Source organism: Pundamilia nyererei, unplaced genomic scaffold, assembly GCF_000239375.1.
Source record: "Pundamilia nyererei isolate P.nyererei 1_Seehausen unplaced genomic scaffold, PunNye1.0 scaffold00158, whole genome shotgun sequence".
Taxonomy (NCBI): domain Eukaryota; kingdom Metazoa; phylum Chordata; class Actinopteri; order Cichliformes; family Cichlidae; genus Pundamilia; species Pundamilia nyererei.
Genome location: NW_005187559.1, coordinates 835,455 through 861,895, shown reverse-complemented (window position 1 = coordinate 861,895; position 26,441 = coordinate 835,455). Strand labels below are relative to the sequence as shown.

The window sequence follows — 26,441 nt, the reverse complement described above, 5'->3', positions numbered from 1 at the left end:
CATATTTAATAGACCTATTTATAAATGAGCCGAAGTGACTGAACGGCTTTGGCACCATTATTGCTGATTCAAGAAACATATAAAGCTAATGGAAACAGCTGAAGCATGGCTTTCATATAAAATAACCTCAAACTTCATGTTATATTTCCTGATTTTGTCATGTTGATTTTCGATTACATAAACCACCACGAGGGGATTTTTTTTTCCAGTCATGGTTTTGTGCCGTGGAACTGCTGTTTAGAATATCATAGAGTTCATCCGTGAAAGAATAACTGGAAAAAATATGTCACTAATGATCTGGCAGCACACGTAGCCTTGCTGAAATACACGGAGCCAAGCAAATCATAAAAAAACTCTATCCATTTTAAACAGGTCAAAATACAGATCAGTTTCCACGAGAAAGGATAAATCTAGTTACATTAATCATATTATACACAGCACAAAAAAATGTAATGCAATATAGTGATTACCAGCTTAGGGAGTTTCTACACTGTGTGACTCGCAATCAGAAGCACGTAATTTGAAAATAATGCAACAATTCTATCTTTGTGAAGGAAGGTGTCGGACACAATGTGGCTACTATCAGCCTCTGATGACAAAGGCTCTGTACCACAGAGCACCAGGGAGGCTCTGCTATCAGGCCCCGAGACTCCTCTAGCCCTTGGCACTTCCACCGATGCAGAAAAAGTAGGTCTGCGTAGGCCTCAGTGAGATTCCACGGTGTGTGCCAACATGGCTAAATGAAAACATCCCCCTGGAGTGTACGCAGACTACAGTTTAAGTTTCATCTATCTGTGTCATTCCAGGTGCAGATTACAAGTAAACAGCTCTACTGAAACCAAAGTGACATTAGGCTGTAACCAGAACGCACGCAAAGTGATAGAGATATAACCTTTATGCAGGTGTGTCTTAGTAATAACAACACAACAAATCAAGTAATTTCTTTTATACATTTATTGTATTTCGACTGTTTCCATGTGTTTTATTGGCAGTTAGAAGAGCTACCTGACACGGGGTGTTCTTCATTTCCTGTGAGTGATCAGGAAACCTGGACAGGGCCCTGCTGATTAAAGACAGCAGTTAGGATCAACTCAATTCAATTTGTTTGCCTTGTGCTCTAAACTCTCAATAATTACGCTAAATGGTTACCTTTGTAACTGGTTGTGGCCTGGGGACTCCTAACCAGTCGCAAAGCTGATTCCTATGTGGCCGAACTGTGGCGAGGTCGCTTTCCCTGGAAAGGAGCATGGCAACGTTTTACATACTGCTTATAGTCAGTTTATTTAACAGCTGCCTCCAGTATGACTACTTACCAGTTAGTGTCACTTAGCAAAGTCATGGCATCATCCAACACCTCTGGATCAACAACATCATCGTAGGTCAGAAGCATCTCATACATCTGGCTGGCTGCGGTCTTTCTTATCTACAGTTGTGAGAAATACAAATTAGAACAAGAGTCAAGAGCTATTCCAGCAATCAGCTATGCTTGATCCGAACATATAAACTGAGAACTAGACCTGATGACAATAATCATCACCCTGCATGTGTCCAAAGCCACATGCATATCAATTCATCCATTCATTAAAAGCGAGCACGTTATGCTCACATTTATTTTTATTCTTGGACTCTACTTGAGTAGCTTTGCATGATTCACAGTTCAAAAGGATTCATATATCTAATACTAATACAGTTCTGTTGATACACTGTCTGGAGGAAAAAAAGCTGTTTTAGCTCCTCTTGCTTTGAGGCCCCTTCCTTCTGATAGGTTGCCTCTCACAAACAAAAGCTTTGATCAGCAGGTGGGTGGGGCTTATGTGCTCACTGCCAGGGCTTTTCAGAGCAGAAGAAACTAGAAACTGTGTTTAGAGAAGTCTGAAAGCCAATTTTGCACTCTGTAACAGCGTGACAAAATAAGGAAAAGCACAATAGGTCCCCTTTAGTCCACTCAAAAATACAACGTGACGGGGCTCTAGTTTTCCTTAGAGCTGGCTATAAATATACAAAAAACATAAACAAAGCTGAATGTACAGTAATTAGGTGTTGAGATCTTTCCACCTGGATGAAACTGTTGATCAAAAAAACCCAACAATCCTGCTTCAAGGATAGCGGTGCGCGCTCCAAGTAAACCTACCACAGGAAATGAATGGCAGAGCAGCAGCAGCAGCTGGGACAAAACCTTCTTTCTCACCTCACCTTGGAACTGGATCAGCCCACATAAACTGGGAAACACAAACCGGCATAGTCAACATACATTTAGCTTTAGCGATTTGCATCATGTATGCATTTATCAGTGAGACAGAGACTTACACTGATATACATGCTCGCAGCTTGGAAATGTCTTTGGACTTCTTGAATTCTTTGCAAAGGGCCAAAAGGTCCACACAGAACGGATGACTAAGAAAACACAGGCAGAAAAAGTTTAGCTCTGACAAACCTCCACATTTAGTTTAATACAAAGAAAGAAAAACAAATGACAGCACTCACTTCTCTTGCGTGGTGAATATTTCGAAGCAGCTGTTAGCAAGAATCTGATTGAGCATCTTAAGAAAGGAAACGGACACTCTAAAAGGAAAAGAAAAGAGAATATATGCAGCTTTTACAAGTGTAATGTACTGAAAACAGGACAGATAAAAAAAGCCTCACATCATCACGTACCTGTCATTGTGAAGATTGTTTCTGAAGATCCTCAGCAACGTTTCTCCAAATTGTCCCAGAGCAGCACTATCGCTCTGAATCAATTTCAGATGGTCAAACAGAGACTGGGAAGAGAAATGCACCTAAACAGAAACAGAAGAAACTAGTAAATATATATAAAAAATAAATAAAGTGTTATTGTAAAACAGTATGATGTCACAGTGAAGATGAAGTCTGAGCTTTTTGTATATAAAACTACATCATTTTAACTGATCATACATAATAACACCTAAGTTTTGGCCACTGTAAGGTCCGTGTCTGTAGTTTAATGCTTGTTCCAAATGGAAAAAAGTGTCTCACGGTGTTTAAGAGACAATAAATTCAATAAGACAGGACAGATTGACAACCCAAGAGTACGTGTACATGCAGTACAAAAACACTGCCGTGTTACGACTCTTTTCCTGTCATTCAAAGGCAAAGGTAGGAAATGTAAATAGAAAAAAACTGAGAAAAAACAGAAACCTGGACTATAACATTAAAATTACTGTGAAGTTATTGCTGAGCGAGTGCAAACTTGAGGAGCCTGGGAAAGAAAAGCATGAGATATTATCAGACCACAGCGAAGAAAGTGTCAAATCTTGACATTTGCAAGATAGCAACATAATATAGTTGCACAATGCCCTATAAACAGAGTTACTAAGAAACTCTTGGCTGAAACTCTCATCCACATTAATGCACATATATACACATAATAATAACAGTTTTTAATGTTTCAGTGGTTAATTTTCTGTTTTACGCCTCCAACTTTTTCTGTTGTGTGGCTGCTCTTTTTCAGGGTCATGTGGGCCATCTACGTCCACACAATTCCTGGAAAGTTGGTAGATGCTTCATGTCTCTCTGGCCTGTGTGAATATGTGCCTGTGGTGTGAGAACAGTATTCTTGGCCCATGAATTGGTGCAGTCTTGGCTCAGTTTCCTAAATGCAACCCTGTGCAAACATATCACTACTTCTCATCTCTGAGGATGTATCTGCAGTAAAAACCACTGGAAGACCAGGACGAGAGCTTGATTGTCTCTTGGGGAATATATTTAGGCCACCACTGGAAGACAAGCTTGACTTTACTGGCCCCACTGCTGCTATTACAAGCATTAAACTTATTTTCTTTAGTACATCTATAAACACTAAAAGCTAAGAAATAACCTAACTGGCTCCAATTTTTGTGTGCAAGTTCTCCTCCGAGTGATTGGTTTTAACAGGTTAGGTCATAACAGACGAAGGGGGGAAACTTGATCAACCCCAGCTGAGTCTCCCGACTGACGTTGAGTAAAATATTAGGACAGGAAATTAGCTAAACTCCAGATACAACCTATGGGATGTTCCCATTTTGAATCTGTAGGTAAGTCTGACTCACGCTTGGCCATAAAAAAGACAAGACGTAATCAGGTGGAGATGAGTAACATAGCTGGTATCAATGACTCGATGGACTGCCGTAAAGGCAGGTGTTATAAGTCAGACACGAGATCAGAGTGCATCAGACTGATAGCTCCCCCTGCTGGTCTAAACTCAACCTGAGTATCAACACAAATCTTATTGTGTGTTGATCTTATTGTGGGATGTTTAATGCTGAAAAGTACATTTCTATAATAAGCCACTGCTTTATTCTACGCACAAATATCATTAAACATCTACTGGACTTCATTAAAAACACAAAAGCCCACAATAAGAGGTGCTAAATTTGTCCCTCTTTTCTGAGACGACTGAGTTCTTTAACATCTACCGGATGATGTCTTTCGAGTCTGTGTTAGTCAGTGCGATCCCCTTTGCTGTGGGAGCAGACTCAGGGTAGTGGACAGCCACAGAAGCAGGACATCATTCCTACCGGTGATCAAACTTTACAGCTCAATAAGTGAAAAACTCCACAACCCTAAATCCCTCACTGCCAACCTTTTAGACGTTTACAGATTAAAACTATCACCCATCTGCACATAACAATGTAAAGATTTGACAATATTCAACTTCTTCACCTACTGTGGACTCTGTGATTCCTCCCACAGACACGGTGAGCCCCAGCAGAGTGTGGTACTGATACTCAAACAATCCCAGCAGCTGGGCGATATACTTGAAAGCGTGAGATGGAGCATTCCAGTTCAGAGTGGTTGTGGTCTCACTGAAACACAGAGCAAATGGGTCACAGATCAGCAAATAAAGCTGTCATCTACGAAACACTGTTAAACTGCATGTGCATGTGCCAAAACCGACCAAACACAAAAGGCTGGTTAAAATTATAGCAATTATTAAAGCTCCTAAAGCTACTGGTTAACTGTGGTAGTGACTCACATGGGGAAAATGCCCAACAGCTCCTCTCGGTGGGGAATGTGAGGTACTACAGGATCTGTGCTGTGAAGGAGGTGAAGGAAGATGGTGCCAGCGTGGGCTCTGTAGCGATCAATCTTCTCGGCAGATTGCTGGGCCAGGCAGCACATCATACATTTCACCCTACATACATTAGTGTGAAATAAAGACAATGAGCACTATCACTATTCTCTCACAGTTGTGTTTATACAAGTTTTGCTGCCGTCAAGACTTAAGAAAAAAGATCTTGAACTACAAGAAGCTCAAAGGCAACATTGGATATAATTTATATGACAACAATAAACAGTAAAAGTAAAGTTGGAGAGCCTAGAACATACAGAAAAAACAGAACATATTTAAATAATTAAAGATTCGTACTCACATGTCTGCTGAAAGGATTTCTGGAGCACTGCTAGCCACCAGCATAGTCACATCTTTCAGACTAGTCATTGCCGCCTCTCTGACCCTGAGCAAGTGACACACACAGTATATTTAAATGGCATGGGCTTGAATAAACCCCACCACTTTCTATTAAATCTATCAATCTATTACTTTTTTTTAAGGTAATCTAAATGGACTGGAACTTATATAGTCGTTTTCTACTCCATCTGGGCACTCAAAGCGCTTTATACTACATGCCTGATTCACCCATTCACTCTTACTCATTCAATCACTTTTTTTCTATGCTTAAGTGCTTTCTATCTAATGTTACACACATTCACCCTCTGATGGATTCATCAAGGGATCAAACCAGGGGATCAAACTACCAACCTTCCAGTCAGTATTTGAACTGCTCTACCTGCTGAGCTACAGCCGCATAAACAACAGAAGACTGTTGCAGTTTTACAGGATTCTGCAGTTTTACAGTCAAATTAGTTTCATGGCTAAAGGGCACAATTTGTTTATGTGAAATGCTGATCAGGGTGTTTATTCAAAACTTAAACACAAGCAACTTGTGAATTCTTGATTATATATGATGAAAATAAGGGAAGGACTGTCTTCATTCAGTGTTATTACGAAAGAAAAAAAAAAGATTGCAGGTAAACAAGGAAGAAAAGCGATTCAAGAGAAAGAAAGAAGGAAATAACAAGATTACTAGACAGTGTAAAAGCAAGCAGCCCATCCCATGTTGGAGACAAGTGACAAGCCTGGTGACATTCCAGGCGTGTCGGTAACCGTGGCCTGGAGCTACCTGTGACATGGGCACGTCCCTTTGTGGAGGGACAGAAGACCAGACGTCTCAATGGGGAAGAATTCTTCCTCCCCGAGGCGGTTAAAAGAACATATGTGCCTTTGAGGAGCAATTTCACTCACCAGGCCCCGACATCCCCTCTGCTGTCGGTTGTGTAATCGACCATACTGGAGAGGAGAGTGCCATACACCTCATCTACATTTGCAGAGCACAGGGTAGAGTCCGGAGAGCCTTCAGCACATGCGCCTGCTTTCACACTCACTCTGGTGGAGAAAATGAAAAACAGTTTGCAAATCAAAACATAATTTAAAAGGACAACGAGAAATATACACAAACCACAGCAAAGAAATTAAATTTGAATTTTGAGGAAAGATGCTATCGGAGAAATGGCCAGACATGCCCTTCAGGTCCTGCAGGTATAGTCGGCCAATTGTTTATTTTAGCACCACTGTCTACATATCCACGTGTTTAAACTAGCAGGCAAAGAGCCGAGGACAGACAAACAAACATAACAGTGCACAAATAAACACCAAAGAAACAACAGGGTAGAAAAAAATGTAGATAGAAGATGAGAAGGCAATAAGCGTGTGCATATGAATACTCACTGAGCTACTGATGTGATTGCATCTCTCCTCGCCTCAGTAAAAGTCCCTTCCTTCTGGGTTTCAGCGCACAGCTGCCGAAGGCCTTCAATGATCTATCACAAACACACAAACCAATTTATACCTAAAATGCAGAGACAGCTAGATGGAAAACAGCTTGAAAATGAAAGTGTGGACACACTTCAAACACACCTGCTTCAATTTGCCATGGATCATAAATTTTGGCAGACAGCCGAGGGCCAGGGCAGATCCGCAACGAGTGAGCATCTGTGGGTTGTTAAGCCCTTCAGTGTACTGAGACACCAGAGCATCTAAACATGTAAGGACACGGACATGTTACAGACATTAACCAAATCATACAGATGAAATCCATATTTGGTTATAGAATAATGAGAAAACCATAGCTAAGCTACCTTGCATTTGTGGGTCAGCCTGGCCTGGACTGGCCTGGTAGTACTCCTCACACAAGGCAGACAAGGCTGATACAAGTGCAGCCTGCAGACACAGGAAAGGGAAGGCCAGAGAGTAGAAAACAGAAAATAGTCCACAAATAAACAAATGGTGACAGTATTTGATTCCACAGCTTTGAAAATGACCAAAATAGTGGAGGTGGAGCAACCACTTTACCTTATACTACAGATACCTATGTTTTGCTCTATTGATTGGTTACAATAAACAGATATAACTGACGTATAAAAATGAGCATCATCATTCTCACTGGTTCCTGGAATGACCTCAACATTAGAGAAGAATGAAAAGGCATTAAGCTTACCATAATGCCATCCTTTGCTCCACTAGAAACAAGATGAAGAGTCTTTATGGTGTCGTCTATAATCCACTGCCAGCCAGCTGTAACATAATACATACTGTTAGCTGTGATGTTGGAAAAAAAGAAAAGCAAAACCTCAGTGCTGTAAAGAACTTCCTTACTAATGATGGGGTCGTTCTTGAAAGGCATTTTGGACAGGGACAGCTTTTCTATAAGACTACAAACTGTGAAAAAATAAAAAACAAACAATCAGGAATCGTCAGCATGTCATGCAACTATTTTTGAAATTCCAACTTTGAATGTAAACTTACTTGCTGGTCTCATCAGCTCTCCACCAAAGCCCCTATGTAACAAAATAAACATAATTGTAATACGAGTAATATATTACTGATCTGCCATACTGCAAAACTAAACAGATTATTTCAGCATACCTGTACTGTTTTCGGTCGTGTAGCTGAAAGTGGGCCAACAAATTTAAATGAGCAAGAAGAGCAAAGTTTGTTTAATTTGAAGTTAATCTTGAAACTATTTTTAAGTTCATGCACTTACCATTTGGTGAATGTTCTTTAAAGCATCCACACATTCTGGAGAAATCATGTCCACCACAGTCCTATGGGACAAATACAAGCCCGATTTTAATAGTGCCATCATTTAATGTGCCAAAGGCTTACAGGGCACTGTCAAAGCACGCTGCTAAAACAATTACATGGACACTTTGAAAACACTCCAAATCGTTATGGGTTATCTATATTGATAAGGACTCAGTAATGTGTTAGTAACAAAAAGATGCCACATTCAGGGAGTCCATTTTACTGAAATTTGTATGGCCCGATGTGCTTCCATGCATGCCTGACAACATCAGGGCATGCTTCTAATGAGATGAAAGATAGAGTCCTGGGGGAATCTCGTCCCTGATTTCAATCAGGGCATCACTGAGATCTTGTACTACCTGGTGGCATCAGATTGACTAAAATATAATGTACCAAAGGTGCTCTACTGGAATAAGTTAAGGTGATTGTGGGGGCCAGTCAAGGGTATCATCGTCCTCCAGGAACTGCCTGGACACATGAGGTCGGACATTCTTGTCCACCAGGAGAATGCCAGGACCCAAAGCGCCAGTATAGGGTCTGGCAATGAGTCCAAGAATTTCATCCTGATACTTAATGGCAGTCAGTGTGCTGTTGGCTAGCCTGTAGCGGTCTGTGCATCCCTCCATAGATATGTCTCCCCAAACCATCAATGACACACCACCATATACTGAATGATGTCACAGGAATCAATATTTTCCTTGGCTTCTCCAGATCCATTCACGTCTGTCATGTGTGCTCAGGGTGAACCTGCTCTAATCTGTGAAAAGCACACGGTCCTGCCAAATGTGGTATTTTATAGCAAATGCTAATTGGGCTACGAGCACGGGGTGCTACAGGCTGTAAGGCCGTTAGGCCAGCCTCATGAAGGCTTTTTCTCATTGTTTTGTCAGAGATATTCACACTAGTGGCCTGCTGGAGGTCATTTTCTAGGGCTCTGGTAGTGCTCATTTTCTTCCTTCTTACACAAGCAGATAGGAGGAGCAGATATCAGTCCTGTTAAGGGGTTAACGACCTTCTACGACCCTGTCCCGCTCTCTTACAGTAACTGTCTGCCTCCTGGAAACTCCTCCATGCTCCTGAGACTGTGCTGGGTGATATAATAAATCCTTCGCCAGTGGCACATATTGATGCGCCATCCTGGAGGACTACCAGTGAAACCTCTGCAAGGTCCAGTGAGGTATGGCCTCATGCTAGCAGTAGTGACACTTAAACTAGCAAAATGTAGAAGTGGTCTGTAAAACCATTCCTGTGTTGGGGGTTGTGTCATTGTTTCCCCTCTAGTGCACCTGTTGTTAATTTAATTAACACCAAAGCATGAGAATCAAACCAACAACCCCCTCTGCTACTTAAACGACCACTTTAATATGCCAGAAGTTTAACTGACTTAATGCTTTACTCTGATTAAAAAGTGTTTTTAACCCGTGTATATTAAGGTTTAAAAAGAAGTTTCAGTTCTAGACCAACCCTAGCTAATGCTACTTTTATTGTGTATATAAAGCCTACCTGTTGGTTTGAAGGCCCACTTTGTACAGAGCATGTGTGATCTGCCCGCAAGCCTGGATGGCTCCATGCCGGCCATGGAGATCAATACCCACGGCCATTTTCAACAGCTGCGGTAAAACTGAAACCGAGCAGGGAGGGGGAGTATAAAATTTCCACTCTTTATTTTTAATTGAAGGTTTCATTCAGTTTCATAAAGCATTTAGCAGTTGAACTAAAAGACAAACATTGACTGAGGAACAGGTAGGGTGACATTGTTTACCTGTTGCTGCCATATAATCAGGCACTTGAGGCGTCAAGTTGTGGAGAGCTTTAGTGGCAAGCTCTCGAATCATACTGCAAAATACATACACAAAGATAAATAGATAAATAAATAAGTGAAAACAAAACAGTGTCCTTTTCACATTTGGCAGCATTATTAATGCAAGTACTTACGCATCCCAGTGGTTGATCTTCATAGCTACTAAATGGTCGATCATGGATTTGGTGTACTCTGGGAAACCTGCTATATAGACACTTTGAGACAAGTAATAAAAAAATAACAACACACATAACAGTTTTATGCATCTTTTGGTAACCAATAGAATGCAAACATCAATTTAGCCACACTTAAATCACATCTGCTATCACTGTGCTATGTTCCTTCCTCGTTCTGTATTCATTCATGCCCTGAGGCTAGCATCTTTATTCGTTTTCACTGCTTAAATGTTTACTATGTTGGTGACACATTCCTGCCAAAGAAGCAGATTCTTGTAAAGCCTAAAGTTTTTCTGCACTGGCTTCAATATACACTTTATCAAATGTGTATGTGTATATACTGGGTTATAATATTAAGATTTTTGGTGCCGTTACAACTCAGTTACCTTAACCCAAGGTCATGTGATGAAGTGATGATGGACTGTACACTTTATGCAAAAGGTTAATTTGAAGCGAGTGAAGAGTGGAGCCCATTGACATAGCAAAGATGAGGTGTGCTCGTGTTGTGGCAACTTGTCAATCACAAGGTAGCCACTCCCTGAAGCATGCCATGGTTTACTGTCTATTTCACTCTGAATAAGACTGCAGTGCACACAAAGACCAGTTTGCTGTACTGAAAAGGTCTTGAAACTGATTAATCAAGAAATAAGGAAAGTGTTTACTATAGTATAAAATGGAAAAAAGTGTAATTTTCTTATAGACATAATAAAGTGTGACCTTATTTTGTCATCAGTCAAAGAAGAATCCAAGATTATGACATTTCTGGACAGGTTTCTCTTTTTAGAGTGGGAGGCAGGGTCTATCTTCTAGAGCAGCAGTCCCCAACCCCCGGGCCTCGGACCGGTACCGGTCCGTGAGTCGTTTGGTACCGGGCCGCAAGAGTTGAGGCTCGGGTGTGAAATGTATGGTTTTCAGGGTTTTTATCGGTTTTCAGCAGTATTTTGTTATCATTTTTATCATTAACTCTGTTTTCCTGGGTCTTTTCACGTGTGTTATGAATAAATCTTATTTTTTTCGGTACCGGTACTAGTTTTATTTTGTTGTAATTATCCGCGACACCTTAAAGGCCGGTCCGTGACAATATTGTCGGGCATAAACCGGTCCGTGGCGCAAAAAAGGTTGGGGACCGCTGTTCTAGAGAGAGAGTACACCACACACTTTTGGCCTGAATGATTTTTTTCTTGCTTGTCACTTATAGTGAGATAAGATATTTTTAATTAGGGACAACACACATAAACAGTAATGTTAGGAAAAACTGAGATTTAATTCTGTGCTGTGCCAGTGTGAAAAGAAAATGTATTACCTGTTTACAACATTTATTTTTTAGGCTACTGTGATTTGTGCAGTGTTTCTTACCTGATGTTCAGGTAGCAGTTGTTGAGATTACCAACTGCATAGTAGTCTGCTGTTGTTAAGATGTCAATACCATGAGGAAATGTCCCCTATTGAGACACAAGAAACCAAGAAAGTGCTGAGATGTTTCTACTGCATTTCATTAATTAAAGGTTGCTCATATTATTAAACACTGAGCTCATGATTATGAGATAGAAAACACACAGTTAGGTTCCAAATTCAAGAAACGATCTCACAGAGTTATTGCTCGAGGTCTACTTGCAAATCAAGCTTTTGCTGGTGCCCTGCAGCCATACTGGGAGGCTATTTCTTTACTTAAAAGGTTCTCACTAACAAGGCAAGTTTGAGCATGAGCTAGATATTTGGCAACAAATAAGCTTCAAATCACAGCGATTCTGTTAGTCACAATGTTCATGTAGTCAATACTGAGGTCACAAACCTGTCTGCCGACATTCTCCTGGAAGGCAGCCTGGGACAAAAAGAGACAAAATGAACTGCTGTCCTGTAACTGTATGTCTTAGTTAGGAAAGCATTGGATGTCGAAAAGAGAACTTACAGATGCAGCTCTGCGGCAGTTAACATTTCGATCAAACACAGCAGTGATCAGCAAAGCACTGCAGAAAGACACAAAGTATATGTTAAATACATTCAACCACCACCAAACGTTTTGGAGAAGGTAATAACTATTTCTTGTCACAGGGCGTTAAGTAAAGATGAATCAGCCTTCTTGTACTTTGTTTTTATAATTTTTCTGCTTGACGGATACTTCAATTTTAGAAAATTGTAGTTAACGCTTAAATACAGTTTTTATGCATATGGAATTAAAAAGATACTAATATAAATGTTAGACTGCCCCATTCCTGTGAAATTAACCTCAATCTTCACCAACAGTGTACAGATTCTTATGAGCGCACAGATGAGTCAGATGCTAGGTTTCAATTACATCATTATTGCAAACTGTGATTGTGAACCACAGATTCTCAGCACAGACGGTAAACCATAATATGATTAAGCATGACTGCTTTCTGACCTAAATATCCCCACACCACGTTTAAGTGGGGGCCAACCTGTGACAGGCTGAGACTGACTGCTGTTGTCCTTTTTCCCTTCATGTACCCAGCTTCAGCAAGATCCCAGCATGGAGATTTACCAGCTGCCCAATTTGGCTATGCTAACTGCCCTCACCCTGAGGGTTTAGAAAACAAACTTCCTGGCTGAACTCTAGACATAAAGGTTACTCTAAATTACTTTTACCACTGCTACAATTAGTATATAGTTTATTTATTTAAGTTAGTAAGAATACAAGTGCATGAGTGTGCCCCCAAGCCACTGACAAAAGTGAGTTTTCTGTGAATGTCATCAAGCTTTGATGAATAGAGCAGGAACCAGCTTGTCTTAGCTTTGCTGCCAAACGGCGACCGAAACCTACAACAGCAGGCGAAACCTGGCAGTCCTGTAGGCTAGAGAAAGGGAGGGTGTTGTCGCGACTGCTGATGATAATTTGCAGGGGTTCAAACTGACACTGCAGAGCTGGTCTGCACAGTCACAGGCCACAGGTCCATACATGCACACCAAGAAAAAGAGCTCAAGGATGAGATAAACCGTTACTATTAACAAAGACTGAACACATGTCAATGGGTGATGTCGTACTTCTCTGCATGGTTGCTCATTAGATGGGAAAATCTCCCGATCTTGGTTTTTATTTTTAGAGCTAGTTCTGATTTTAAAGTGAGGAATATAAAACATTTTACTCAGCAAGTACCGTCTGTTAATGTTCATGTAAAAACAAACAAACAAACAAAGAAAGATTTCAGTACTTCTTGCCATGCCCGTATAAGCATGCTGCATGCAAATGAAGTCTTAACTAAATGCCGGCAGTTTAACATAGCGGCTGCTGCAGCAACACGAGGGGAAAACATGCAGAAAGAAATGCACGTCTAATAGAGATAATGCAGTCTAAGGTAACAGAACATAAAAATCATTTTTATAAATTTGATGAGGACTGTAGGAAAAGACCAGATTTTGGTTCCTTGTTTTTCTAAAATAAATTTCCCTTCATGCTGCACCAGGGTTAAAAAATACTGAGATAAACCTTTCTGCACCAAACCTATAAACCTTCTGTTTTTCAGTCAAACACCAAAACAGAGCAAAATGTGCTCTTTAGCAGATATGCTAGATAATACTCCAAATGTCAATGTCCTGCAAACCAGGAATGCAGATCTTTAGATACTGGATCTCATTTCAAAACCGAAACGTAATATAAAAAGTTCTATGTAAAAAAAAAAAGGACTATAGCCTTTATTTAGCATATAAAGCCCATGTTGTGCATTTGCTTTAAAAACAACAACAACAAAAAAGTACTTTTCCCACCCACTGCCTCAGACAATTGGAGCTTTACTGAATCTATTTGATTTTTACAACATAAAAATCCAAACTTGTAGCCTATTCTAAATTGAACACATGAAAACATTATCAAATGGCGATGCATGTTGCCTGTGTGGGGACATGCAAGACTGATATGACACAGAAAAACTGGTTTGAGGCAGTAAAAACACCTTGCAGTTTCTATGCAAATTGTAATGATAATGTCACTCCTAACAGCTGCAATCAAATGACTTGACTGATTACTTGACATGTCACGTGCATTAATTAGAAAGGTATTTCTAATTCTTAAATGCATTAACTTTAAACTGCTCAGGAGGATAAATGCTAACTTTGCTTGAATATTAAACCGCAGCAAAGTACTGAAGAAATCTAATGAAACTGGAGATAATTCTCCAAGTAATTATTTTGCATTTTACTAGTGGAATAACGATAATAGTTTTCCTCTGGGGAAATGAGGTTTGTTATACATTTTCTATAACAAGTGAAATTACTTTGAAAAAGTAATTAATTATAGTTACTAGTTACTTCTTCAAAAAAAGTAACTGAGTTACAATATTCTAAAAGTAATTAATTACTTGAAAAGTAACTATTGCCTTACTAAAAAAAAAAAAAAATGTAACCCTCTGGGGTCCAGGGTATAATTGGCCATTTTTCACTACTTTTGATGTTTCCTCTACATTTCACCGTTAAAAACTATTTACTTTGCCTTGATTGGTGTCATTGTTTTTCAGCACAACCTCACGTGTTTGAATTTACAGTTATGTTTTCATTTTGATATACTGTATTAACGCAATTGATCTAAAATCAGACAAAAAAAACATAAATTCCAAGTAGAAAAGGTCTTTTACTGTAACAACCACAAACATGTTTATTTAATCATATTTCATAACTTTAAATGCAAATATAAATTGCCAATTTTAAAATCATATGCACAAGTTTTGCAAACAACAAGTTATTTGCAGCCATTTACCTTTTACCCTTTTTAAAAAAAAACATTTCAAACTATTTACAGAACAATCAGCTGTTCTGCATTCAATAAGATGCCACACAAATTATTTGTGCCACTCCAAAAAAATAATTTCTGTCCACTATAAAGGAGAACATCACAGCTTGATACCTGCAGATAGCAGTCACCTCATTGCTCGGACACACAACACAAAACTATCCACAACACTACACACTAACTACACAAGACAACACATTAACTACACGCTCCAAACACGCTAAACGTCACAGATCTCTCACATCTCAAAACTGTCTCTCTCTCTTTTTTTCTGCTCTCTCTCTCTCGCCATCACTCCTAAAACTTCCCCCTATTCGTAAACAACCAAATGTCAGGTTGCCATATCATTTTTTGATTGGTCGACATTTTTCCACCAACTCGAAAGAGGTGTTTTTTGTTTGTTTGTTTGTTTTTTGGTCATAAGCAGAGAGTGCTTGCTAGCGCTGTCCTTAGACCGTAAACGTGATGAAACTATTGAGGAAAAATGCATATATATTGTTTATCATGACTCTGGTTTTACGTGGCCTATCAACACAATTTAAAAACTGGTATATATCACCTTGTTGCTTTGTCATCTTTAAGTGGTCATGTGATTGGGTTACCACGACTACTTTATTCTTCCTCAGTCAAACAGCAGCACTCATGCGATTGTTTTGCCCCCTTAGCTCCAGGTGTTGTGCAAAAAAGTGATCGTCGGCCAGAAAGTGATTGCCGCCCGTGGGAGCGTGCCGCTGCTTAAAGCTGTAGCGTCCAGATTACTTACAGCTACTTCCGTGCAACTGATTATAGGTGCTGGAAGCTAAACACAGCTTCAACCGTCTGTTTGTTGAAAAATAGTAACGCGACCGCTCCGCATTTTCTTGTTAGTAACGGTAACGGCGTTGTAACGATAGGAATTGTAATTAGTTAGATTACTCGTTACTGAAAAAAGTAACACCGTTACTTGTAACGCCGTTATTCCCATCATTGCCTATGTGTAGCAGTGTTTCATGTGTATAAGGGAAGGTTACCTGGCAATCTGAGTGACAAAAGGTTTGAGCTCCTTGGGTTCATAAGCCCTCGCAAAAGACCAGCAGACGTAGCAGGCAGCATCACGCACATTGGAACCAACACTGCACGCTCCTCTCTTTTCCTCGTAGATTAGGGACTTGATAATGAGTGGCACAACTGCAAGCAGACACCGCAGTGAGATGAAAAGTTGTCAGAAATGTCCAAAATATATATTACACAAACTGCATGAAATGTTTTTGGTAAGCAAAGATCACTACTTTATCTTCACAAAGCTTGACTTTTGCAATTCCAGATTAAAGGAGAGTAATACAACATGAAAATAAGCTAGCACCAGTTCATAAGACTTTTCAAGGTCAGATTATGAACAATATAGTAAGTGCATGTTATTTAGGATGATTATCAAAATAAATCTGTTTCATAATAACAGAACATTTGTTTTAACAGAAAATAAAAAGGACTAATAGGAGAATAAATGGCCTGCCTGCTATTAAACTTTATTTAAAACTTCATATACATTATTTGTTCAGTTGGAACCAGAAAGGGGAAGAAGGATTGCAACCCCCCCCACATGTAAATCATTGCTTGAGGCTTGACTAATACCAGGTACATCAGTGTTGCCTGAGGGCCTTGCTGTTTAGATGAAAGCTCCACCCACAGGTGAGACAACTCCTCAGAGATAGAAACTCACCACACAACAAATATCAAACACATTCATGATCACACACACGTTCACCCACTCTGAACTCCGAGCACGTACCGACGGAGGTGTCCTGACCAGAAAGTGCCGTGCGGCGTGAAGCGTGGAGCAGCCCACTGGATAAAGAGGATAAGATACTGACCCTTTGGCTAGAGAAGGTAGGGTTTGTTTTGTTTTTTTCTTTTTTTGTCTTTCTTTTATTAACACTAAACTTATTTTCAGTACTCTATCAAAGCATTTCTGTGCCAATGGATAAGACCGACTGTGATTTGTAATGGTGTTTCTAACCATTTTTATTGGCTGCATTTAAGGGTAGGGATAACTGTGCACCTGCTACCTCTTGATCTTAATTAGTCCCTGCTCAGGCTGCAGTAACTGAGCCACAGGTAAATATCTGAGCTCTGCAGACAACCTTTTAACCAGGTCTAAAATACTTATTTAGACAGCAGACAGACAGCCTTCTTTAAAGAATATCATCTTTAAAAAACTAAACTTACCTGATCTCACTCCATCCAGATTTATTTAAAAAAAACAAGTAAGTTTAGATCCTTTATTTTGTTTTTTGTTTTTTTAAAGCTGTATTATAATGAAAATAAAGACTTGTTATAAGAAGACTTTCGAAAGACTTTTACTTCTTAAGAAGGGAGTGGTTTTGCATGCTACCACAGTTGGGACAGAAACTCGAGTGGCAACTTCTTGCAACAGCGCATGACAAGCAGGTTCCTCTGAGTCCGCCCACCAACACTGAACTTACAGCTTTAGGTGATGATTCGTTTCAGAAGCCTGAAGTGCTACAGATGCCATCCTCGTTTGCAGACTTACTAATTGCTGATATTGTTCAGCTAGCGTGAACGCTGTATCACAAGAAAAACTATTAAACAATTACTTCCAATACTCATGCGTCTCCTGAGCTGGTGAGCTCATCAAGTGATAAATTCATCCCGCAGGTGTAGTCATGGGAAGCAGGTGGCTGGTGGTTCCCACGCCGACAGCGCAGAGTTTAGTAGATTGAGAGCGAGAGAGGGAGCGAGCTTGTCTCTACATGCCCTCGAGGTTTGTGCTAGAAAGTGTGTAGTCTAACTGTCTAGTGGATTAACGACTCTCTAACATTAGAGGCGTGATGAGCAAAGCAATCGCAAAACCGACTGCCGAGTGAAAGTGCGAAACATGTGGAGGTGTTTGCAGGCTGCCGTCAATCAACCAAAACGAAACTAGGACAGAACTGCATCTATGCAAACGTGTGGCAACATTTTTGCATATGGTAGGCTACTTTACATATTTGGGTATATTTCTGTTTGGTGTCCAAAGCACTGTGAAGTTGCAGAAATACATTAGCCCGAGGGCTCGGTGTTTTGTGCAGCTAGATATTTTCTGGCTGAGCAGCTGAAGAAACACTTACCGAAAAATCAACCACTTTTTACGGTAACCAGTCAAACAACTTGAGCAGGCTCATTACTTGACAGCAAGCTTGGGAATCTGGTACAGAGTAGGGTTGGGCATTTGGATGGATTTACTGGCATCGGCAACTGGCCTAGTCCATTGACATTTGTGACTTTTTTTGTAAGACGGGTGTGTTTTTTTTTTTTTGCCGATTTATTGGCATGTTTACTTTAGAATAGAGGTACTTCAGTAAAATCTAAACCATTACTAAATCTCCAACTATGACACGCTATACTCTTCTTTCAGAATCAAGATGGAGACTGTTCAAGAACGCAAGCCAAAAAGACCCCACTATATTCCCCGACCACCAGGCAAGCCTTTCAAGTACCAGTGCTTCCAGTGCCCGTTCACCTGCAACGAAAAGTCCCATCTTTTCAACCATATGAAATACAACTTGTGTGAAAACTCCATCTCCCTCGTATCACAGAAAAGTGGGCAAACAGCTAGACAGATGAAGGCAATGGCAAAAGCAATCCCTCCTAAAACTAAGGATTTAACAAATACCCAACCAGCAGTTCAGAACAACACTCCAGAGAAGCAGGGAGCTGAAGAGAAGAAAGCTGAGAGCACAGATGACACAGAAAAGGTCGATGTAGGGTGTGACAGTCCAGTCATCAAGGACAGTCAGAGTGCAGCAAATCCAAATATGGTTTCAGAGACACAGAGCACGGAAAGCAATGAGGAAAAGGATCAGACGCGCCCATCTGCCTTCTCACCTGTCACACCCAACCGTGACGGAGCAGAAGCTTTCAAGACACCTGTGAAGCAGACCGAGGACTTGCAAGCTCCTGTTCCCACTTTCAACCACCCACGCTTCCCATGGAGCACGGTTTCATCATCCATTCCCTTAAAATCATTCGCGCCTCTCTTGGTTCCCGAATATTCTCCTTATCTCCAGCCTGATCGGCCCCTATATCCACCTTACTATCTTCCAGGAAATCACCATGTGAATGAGCCAAATTCTCCTTCCTTTAATGCAGATTTTCTGGATCCCCAGAGGCCTATGGTACAACAACCAGTGACTCCAGCTAACACTTCCCCATTTCCCTCTTTCCCATACAGGTACTGCCATCCTCTTCACCCAGGGCACCCTCTGCCTTACACTCTGTACAGACCCCACGAGCTTTCTATGCCAATTGCAGGACACAGATATATTCCTTTGGATATGTATGGCCCAACTTTTGGCCATAAAGACTATGACTTGTACATACATTCACGTGCCAGTCTGAACCACCCACACACTTCTACACAAGCAGAGAGCCACCATGGGCAAAGTGGAGACAAGGCAACAAGGCTGAGTCCCAAAGAGGGCAGCTCAGCTCTGGGATCCCCTGACAGACCCAGCCAAGCTCACATCATCCAGCGAGACATCGAGGCGCTGAAGTACACAAACATCAGTGAGTCACAGATCGGCCCACAACTAGGAAACACGTCTACAGTGGTGCAACCCATCAAAAATGACTTAAGACCAGAGGAGTGTGCAGAAATGTCAGCTCAGCATGTAGACAGAGGGTAAGCAAAATTCAAAATTTTGGATGTATTAATTTTAAAAAAGTTTCTGTTTCTATTATTGTATTGTTATGTTGTGTACATTATGGTTTTGGCCTTTCCGTTTCAGATTCGCTGAGAACAGCAGATTTTCCTTCATGTCTGATTCTGATCCACATCCTGAAACTTCATCAGAGCGTCATGAAGTCGACAGCACAGATGATATGGCTCCCCTCAACCTCTCAACAAGAAACCAAGACAAGGAAAAAATTCAGTCTGTCGACAGACTGAGCTGCTCAGACACAGTGAAATCAACAGAGCATGAGTCGCCCCTGAACCTCAGCCTCAGAACTTCTCAGACCAGCCCTGTATGCAGCTCTCCAACAAGCACTTTAGAAGATCTTCAGCAGAGCTCCATTGAAAAGCTGGATGAAGAGCCTTGTGACCAGAGGCAGACTGCAGCTCTAGCACTCTGTCAGCTAGCCATTGCAAGCTCTGCAGCGTCTTCACGTGACTTCAGTACTATAGACGAGCCCTTGACAGATTCCACAGAAGCTAAAAGTCCTGTTTATCAAGAGAAGAGCAAACAAACGACCAGGGCCAAGGCAACAGCAATCAAAAGACCACACAGTGGAAAGGCTGAAAACAAATGCCATAAACCCAAGAGAGTAAAAGCGCCCGGACGGGTTCTGAGGAGGAGATCTCGTTGCTGCTAACAACTAAACTCTGACTATAATAAGGACTATCTCTGATCTAAAGTCTAAAAGCCTCATTGATAATGGACTTCTTATTGTATTAATTTAGCACTGAAAGATTTGACTGTTTTAGCCAATAGCACTGCTACAAGGTTAAAAATGTAAAATGTTACACTGTTCTTTTTTTTTTTTAATCTCAGAAATTACTTGAAAAGGTGATGAGCAAATTTTGCAAGTTTTCTAAAAGTTGAACAATTTTGTAAAGCAGACAACTGTAAATGTCATGTCATATGTATAAAGATGCTTAATAAAATAATAAAAGTTGTTTACAGTAGTCTGTGTATCATACATTAAGTATTGAGATATTAAATCACCTACCATCTGTCAGTCTGGAAGGCAGCAGCAGTCCTCTTCTACCCAGTTCAGCAAGTGCCAGGCAGCCTCCATGCCAAGCGTTGTCTGTTTCCTGGAAGCTTCAGGATCAAAACACATGCAAAGCATATCAAAACGCAGAACATTGCCCCTCTATGAGGGGTAAGTAACAGAGAGAGCCGAAATGCCCCAAGCATGAATGTACCTGAAGCAGTCCAGCACTGATCCAACCACCTCATCTGCCAGCTCCTTGGGAAGCCTTCCAGTCACCCTCCCAATGCTGAGGGGTTAAACAACATAGATTACTGTAACACAACAACTCTTTCTCATGATCTGCTTTTGACATGTCAAAATACCAAAGACAAGCAGCAACATGGATGCGTTTTTATAAACAGTTCAGGTTTTTCAAGTGTCATAAGTGGTTTGTTACCCCTTTGCTGCAGACCAGCGCACGATTGTTTCCTTATCTTTCAGTCCCAATAGCAGATGTTCTGTAGAATAACATGCAAATCAGATTTTTTTCTTTTATTATTATTTTTAAATGTTTTGTAAGGACAAACATTTTAAATTAATTGGAAGCAGAAACTTACCAATGACAGTCTCCACTTCCTCGGGAATGTCGTAGTCCTCCTCCTGTTCTTTTGTCTCCACTTCAGAGGTCGCACCAGTACTGTCTGCAGCCGATTGGGACATGGAAAGGTTTGCTGCTAAGGATCGGTTGCCTCTCTGATACCTGAAAATTTTGCATATTACAAAAAAGCACACACACAAAATGCATTTCTGTGTTTCTGCTTATTTTAAAAACTAGCTGGTACTAAATCTGACCTCCAAGCGGCCAAACGGGGCTTTAAAAAGGTAAGGCCGAGCCTCTGGGTTAATTTGACACCAAGCTTCCTCAACATGGCCTCGCTGCTCTCTGACAGATGCTTCTTTTCCAGACACTGTAGAACTGCAGGAGCTGAGGAAATTTATTTATTAAATTTATTACATGAGCGAACACACAGGAATATAAAAAGTTTGTGGAAATTAATACTTAGATTGAAATATTTTCCAGGTAGTGAAGCTATTAGTTAAACAACAATCACATGCCAGTTATACAAGAGACAGCATGTCAGTGATTCTTTTTATTTATTTATTTTTGTCCCCAAAATGAGACTGTAGAGCAGGGGTAGGCAACTCCAGGCCTCGAGTGCTGCTGTCCTGCAGGTTTTAGATGTGTCCTTGATCCAACACAGTTGATTCAAATGGCTAAATTACCTCCTCAACCTGTCTTGAAGTTCTCCAGAGGCCTGGGAATGAACTAATGATTTGATTCAGGTGTGTTGACACAGGGTGATGTCTAAAACCTGCAGGACACCGGCCCTTGAGGCCTGGAGTTGCCTACCCCTGCTGTAGAGCAAAGTCTTGCTTCTTACTTTGTGCATGAACAAAGAAAAGGAACCTACCATACTGCAAGAGGTCATCTCGTTTTCCATGCTTGAAGAGCTTTGCCTGTAACATAGTTTTTTTTTTTTAATGCAGCTGGTACATAGCTGCACTTTTAAGCATCTCCCATTAACCACAAAAACATGTAAGCTTGAGTTCTGAAGTCTTGAGACTAAATGCACAGAGCCAGTTTTGAATGCCCTAAGCAACACCTTGGCTCCAGGTTCATTTAGCAAACATTAAGTGCAAACGCTTTTAAAAACATGCTATACAAGTTTACGTGCCAATTATACAACATTCATGTGCATGCTTGTGGGATCCATTAGATCACCTTAGATTAGACAAAGTGATCTAAACGTAGCTTATCAATGAAGGTGTAACATGGGAAAAAACGTCTGTTGTCTTAAAAAAAAAAAAAAAACAAGAAACATTTTGCTTAAATCATTAGATGAAATTGAATTAAGTCACTTGAAGCAAGAGATCCCACACATGCAGCAGGTGCATAACACACCTGCTAAAACCACACAGGCTATTGTGTGAAGCATACCAGTCATGTCAGCTCTTGTACGTCCCCCTCGACAGGTTTTTATACACACAGACTACACTGTCTTCAAACACACATACACACACAGACGAGTATGCACACAACATACAGGCTTGAGTGCATATGTTTACCAGAGACTGCAGAGCACCATCCAACACCACAATGTTTCTTATTGATTGATCATTGGTCTGGGATATAGTGGCTAGATTCCAGTCCAAAAAGTCTCCGAGGCGCTTCTGTTTCACATCAGGGCGAGCCATGAACCTGCAGAGTCATGTAAAATAAGACAACACCATGAAAGACCAAATCGCTGACACTAAATATAACAAGAGCAATCTTGCCCTCTACTGGATAAAGACCTGATTACAGATCAATAGTTTTAAATTGTTTGTTGGAATTTACTTAGAACAAATTTACTTAGAATCTGGGATATATTTGTAACCAGAGGCAAAATGCTTTAGTAATGATCTTGTATGGTTTTCAGTTAAAAACATATTTTCACAAACATAAAGATGCAAAATTAAAAACATCATAACTCTGTTTTTTAGCTTAGCTTTGAAGCAACACACTGTAAAATAATTAAGATTATGGTCATTTGAAAAATACCCTGGTTTCCACTAGACTGAAAGTGACTATGATGTCAGCAGCACCTGAAACACACACCATATCTTAAATCTAATACTGCATGCTACACTCTCCACTCCAACACACAGATGTCTAATGGAACAAATACCAGAAATAATTTATTAAACAGCAGGGGGAAACATTATTAGATCATAAAAAACTAAGTTTAAAATAAAGTCCAGAAGAATTTGAACAATGTAAATCACTAAAAAGATTTTAAGTCAAAGAATTAACATGTGGTTGAACTGCAGACTTTCAGGTTTAACTCAAGGGCTTTGACAGAAATATTGCCTCGACAATATTACTACACTCTGCTCAGATTCAACCAAATGCAGGTGCATATATCCCACCTAATGCTAATGATAAGCTTGCTATGAGCGAAATCCATGCGGCCATTAGCAAACAACAACCTGTACACACTGAGGCTGCATTTATTGTAGCAGGTGACTTCAACCACTCCAACCTAAAGACAGTATTAGCTAAATTTTATCAACATGTCTCCTGCCACACAAGAGGGGACAACACAGGACAATGTGTATACAATTGCAATTCCTTTTCTGATAACATATTTTATTCTGTTATATATAGTATTTTATTCTATTCTATAGAATATAGTATCTTATTCTTATTATCTTATTCTACTCCAGTGTTTTTGCTACTGTAACTTTAGACTGTTCACTTTCTGCTGTGGTACAACAAATTTCCCATGTGTGGGACTAATAAAGATTATCCTTATCCTATCCTATTGCTGGAGCCTACACGGTAACGCCCCTCCCCCACCTGGGACAGTCTGATCACCTTTCTTTGTTTCTCCCCCGAATATTCACCGCTCATCAATCGTGTGAAACCATTAGTGAAGACAATCAAAGTGTGGCCAATGGGAGTAGGTTGTGTACTCCATGACAGATTTAAAAACATGGACTGGAGCATGTTTACCTCTCAGGTATGTTACTAAAAACACTGTTTAACTTTAAGTGTCTGTGTGGTATTTGTCCACTTACTTTGATACCAATACAGATGCAGCATTTCTTGCACTGTCGCTCACAACTAGATAAGACTGTGGGAGAAAAAAAATAGTGCGATTATTCATACTGTTTAAAAATACACAAACACATACTGTATTATGCAAATTTGAAAAAATTGACAAAACTCTTAAATGACAAGATTAAATCTAGTGCCAATATCACACTGCTGGATTTTCTTGTTAAGGAATCTCTGGTGGATCAGTTTGTACAGGAAGGCATATATATCATCAAAAATCAAGCCACAACACTACATAGCGACTCCCAAAGTGTGGGCCGGGACCCCTGGCGGGATGCAAAGGCACTGTAGTAATAGAAATTCACTTTAAAATTACTCTCAGATATGTACAGTTAAATATTTCTATAAAATTAGTTTATGTATATAAAAAAACTGGTAATATGAGATTGTTTACTCCTTATTCTGACCTAATTTCACTACTCTTGTACTGAAGTTTGTGTCTCAGTGGAAGGTGGGTCACACATTGGCCTTAGCACTTTACATATGACTGAGTAGCATTAGCTATCTATAACCAACAGCCTTTGTTATGTTTTTTAAATAAGTTTTTCAAGGAAACACATCACTTTCTTTCTTATTTTGATTTGAGTTAAAAATTTAAGACTAAGTGGGCCCCATGCGATTTTCTTTTTTAAGTAGGCCACAGCACTCTTGACTTTGGCAATGGCTGTGCCAAAACATAAAAACATCATATCACATTGGTATAACTAACCTTGGCAATAGCTAGAATGCGATCCATGATAGACTCTCTAGCCTTACCACCATCTGACTCGAGGTGGCCATCCAGACGAGAAAGATCGAAGGGTATGAGGCAGGTCATAGACAGCCATAACAACAACATGTACCGAGTTTCCCAAGTCTGGAACAAGTAAATAAATAAAGATCAAAACAATATACAGTATTGCCTATAGGTATATGTAACTGATGCATCAGTGTGAAGCTATTATTTTTCCCTTTAAACTAAAGCCTCACCTCAGAGTCACTGGGATCCTGTCTGGACATCAGGTCCAGAACTGGCTGGACATCGGCCACCTCATGAGGAAAAAGCTGCATGAAAATTTTATAGCCTCTGACCTAACCAGAAATAAACAAACAACGTGCAGGATTAGTGAATCTGCTGCATAAGACATGCGTGAGTGCAATCACATTGCGTCTTTTATTCAGTGCAGTCATGAGGTTTTTAATGAGAAAACTGACCTTGCAGATTACGTAGAGGAACTTGAAACACAAATGAACCAACGAAGGTGGAGACTTTTCACTCCTTATAAAGTCCAGTATCATATTTAACATCCATTCTAAAATAAAAAAGGAACAAAATAAGGAAGGAAGTGTTTTTATAAACTGAGTGATTTTACTTGTAAATTAGCTGTTGTAGTGTACCTAGATGAGGGTCCAGCAGATGAGGCTGCTCTTGATATCTGTTCATTATTACTGCAGGGAGAAATTAGCAGACCATCACGTCTCCAAACTAATCACTTAAAATTGCTTATCTTGGGGAAGCTGATTTATTTGTGACCGTCTCACCTAGGAACCTCTCTGTAGTAGACTCCCTTGGCCCCAGGTCTCCGTGGACCTCCGGCAGGCTGGAGATGAGGGCTGTGGTCTCGCCTCTCTCACTGAAGCTGCCCAGCACACAAGTCTGCACAATAGCGTCCGCCTCTCCTCCTCCTTCACCACCGGAAAACCCATTCTCCGTCTCCGATAGAGCCATTATCGCAGACCTTTAGCACGAGTATCTGTTGCAAGTTATGACAGGTTTAGCTAGCTAATATTAGCATTTGTGCCAACAAATAAAAGTGGAAAGGTGGAAATTATTCCAGGAAACTGGTGAATTGAATAAAAACATATACTGATAAGATGCGTAGGAGGTTCAGAGAGTATACGCGCGAAATATGGCAGCTCTCAAAATTACATAAACTTCACTGGACACAACTATTGTTGATGTCTATAACGATGCAGCTAGCTGTTGTTGTCGTACCCCGCCCGGGTACGGCAAGCGAGATGGCTCACGTGGTTAACAGGGGCGGAAAGAAAAGTCCCAGGTCACGTGTTCTCTAGACCGTATTAATGCAGGATATGTTTACCAACCTTTTACTAAACAGTTATTTGGGCTGCTGTGAAGTTGACCTAATGATGAAACATTTCTATCCAAATGGGATTGTTTTTCTTTTCCATGCCTCCATTCACAGGGAATTAAGGTGTGTAAATCTAGTGTGTAAAGGTTTTCACACTAGATAAATAACAAATTC

At 40.3% G+C, this 26,441-nt stretch overlaps 2 protein-coding genes across 4 annotated transcripts; one reads left to right on the top strand and one right to left on the bottom strand.

Moving 5' to 3' along the window:
- Nucleotides 1-936: 936 nt before the first annotated feature.
- tbcd (tubulin folding cofactor D) lies at nt 937-26,439 on the bottom strand. Of its 2 annotated transcripts, none has more exons than XM_005745412.1 (39): nt 25,717-26,439; nt 25,573-25,623; nt 25,390-25,487; nt 25,165-25,266; nt 24,905-25,051; nt 24,156-24,211; nt 22,662-22,794; nt 22,007-22,052; nt 21,387-21,519; nt 21,152-21,294; nt 20,992-21,052; nt 20,767-20,841; nt 20,568-20,662; nt 15,869-16,025; nt 12,027-12,084; nt 11,910-11,939; nt 11,474-11,559; nt 10,076-10,156; nt 9,903-9,976; nt 9,644-9,761; nt 8,100-8,160; nt 7,982-8,004; nt 7,862-7,893; nt 7,712-7,774; nt 7,554-7,630; nt 7,195-7,276; nt 6,974-7,092; nt 6,785-6,876; nt 6,302-6,442; nt 5,370-5,453; nt 4,973-5,131; nt 4,664-4,802; nt 2,656-2,777; nt 2,485-2,562; nt 2,308-2,394; nt 2,132-2,219; nt 1,314-1,423; nt 1,150-1,234; nt 937-1,063 (listed from the first exon to the last, which is right to left on the bottom strand). In XM_005745412.1, the coding sequence occupies exons 1-39, from the start codon at nt 25,901-25,903 to the stop codon at nt 1,040-1,042; spliced, it is 3,597 nt and encodes a 1,198-aa protein (XP_005745469.1). In that variant the 5' UTR covers nt 25,904-26,439; the 3' UTR covers nt 937-1,039. The 2 variants fall into 2 exon arrangements, with proteins under 2 accessions (XP_005745469.1, XP_005745470.1); XM_005745413.1 differs by having other exon boundaries at nt 937-1,060.
- Nucleotides 16,494-20,483, top strand: znf750 (zinc finger protein 750). 2 transcript variants are annotated; one of them, XM_005745411.1, is made up of 3 exons: nt 16,494-16,724; nt 18,253-19,518; nt 19,625-20,483. In XM_005745411.1, exons 2-3 carry the CDS (start codon nt 18,260-18,262, stop codon nt 20,208-20,210), a joined length of 1,845 nt encoding a protein of 614 aa, XP_005745468.1. In that variant the 5' UTR covers nt 16,494-16,724; nt 18,253-18,259; the 3' UTR covers nt 20,211-20,483. The 2 variants fall into 2 exon arrangements, with proteins under 2 accessions (XP_005745468.1, XP_013769358.1); XM_013913904.1 differs by lacking the exon at nt 16,494-16,724 and having other exon boundaries at nt 18,213-19,518.
- Nucleotides 26,440-26,441: the final 2 nt, after the last annotated feature.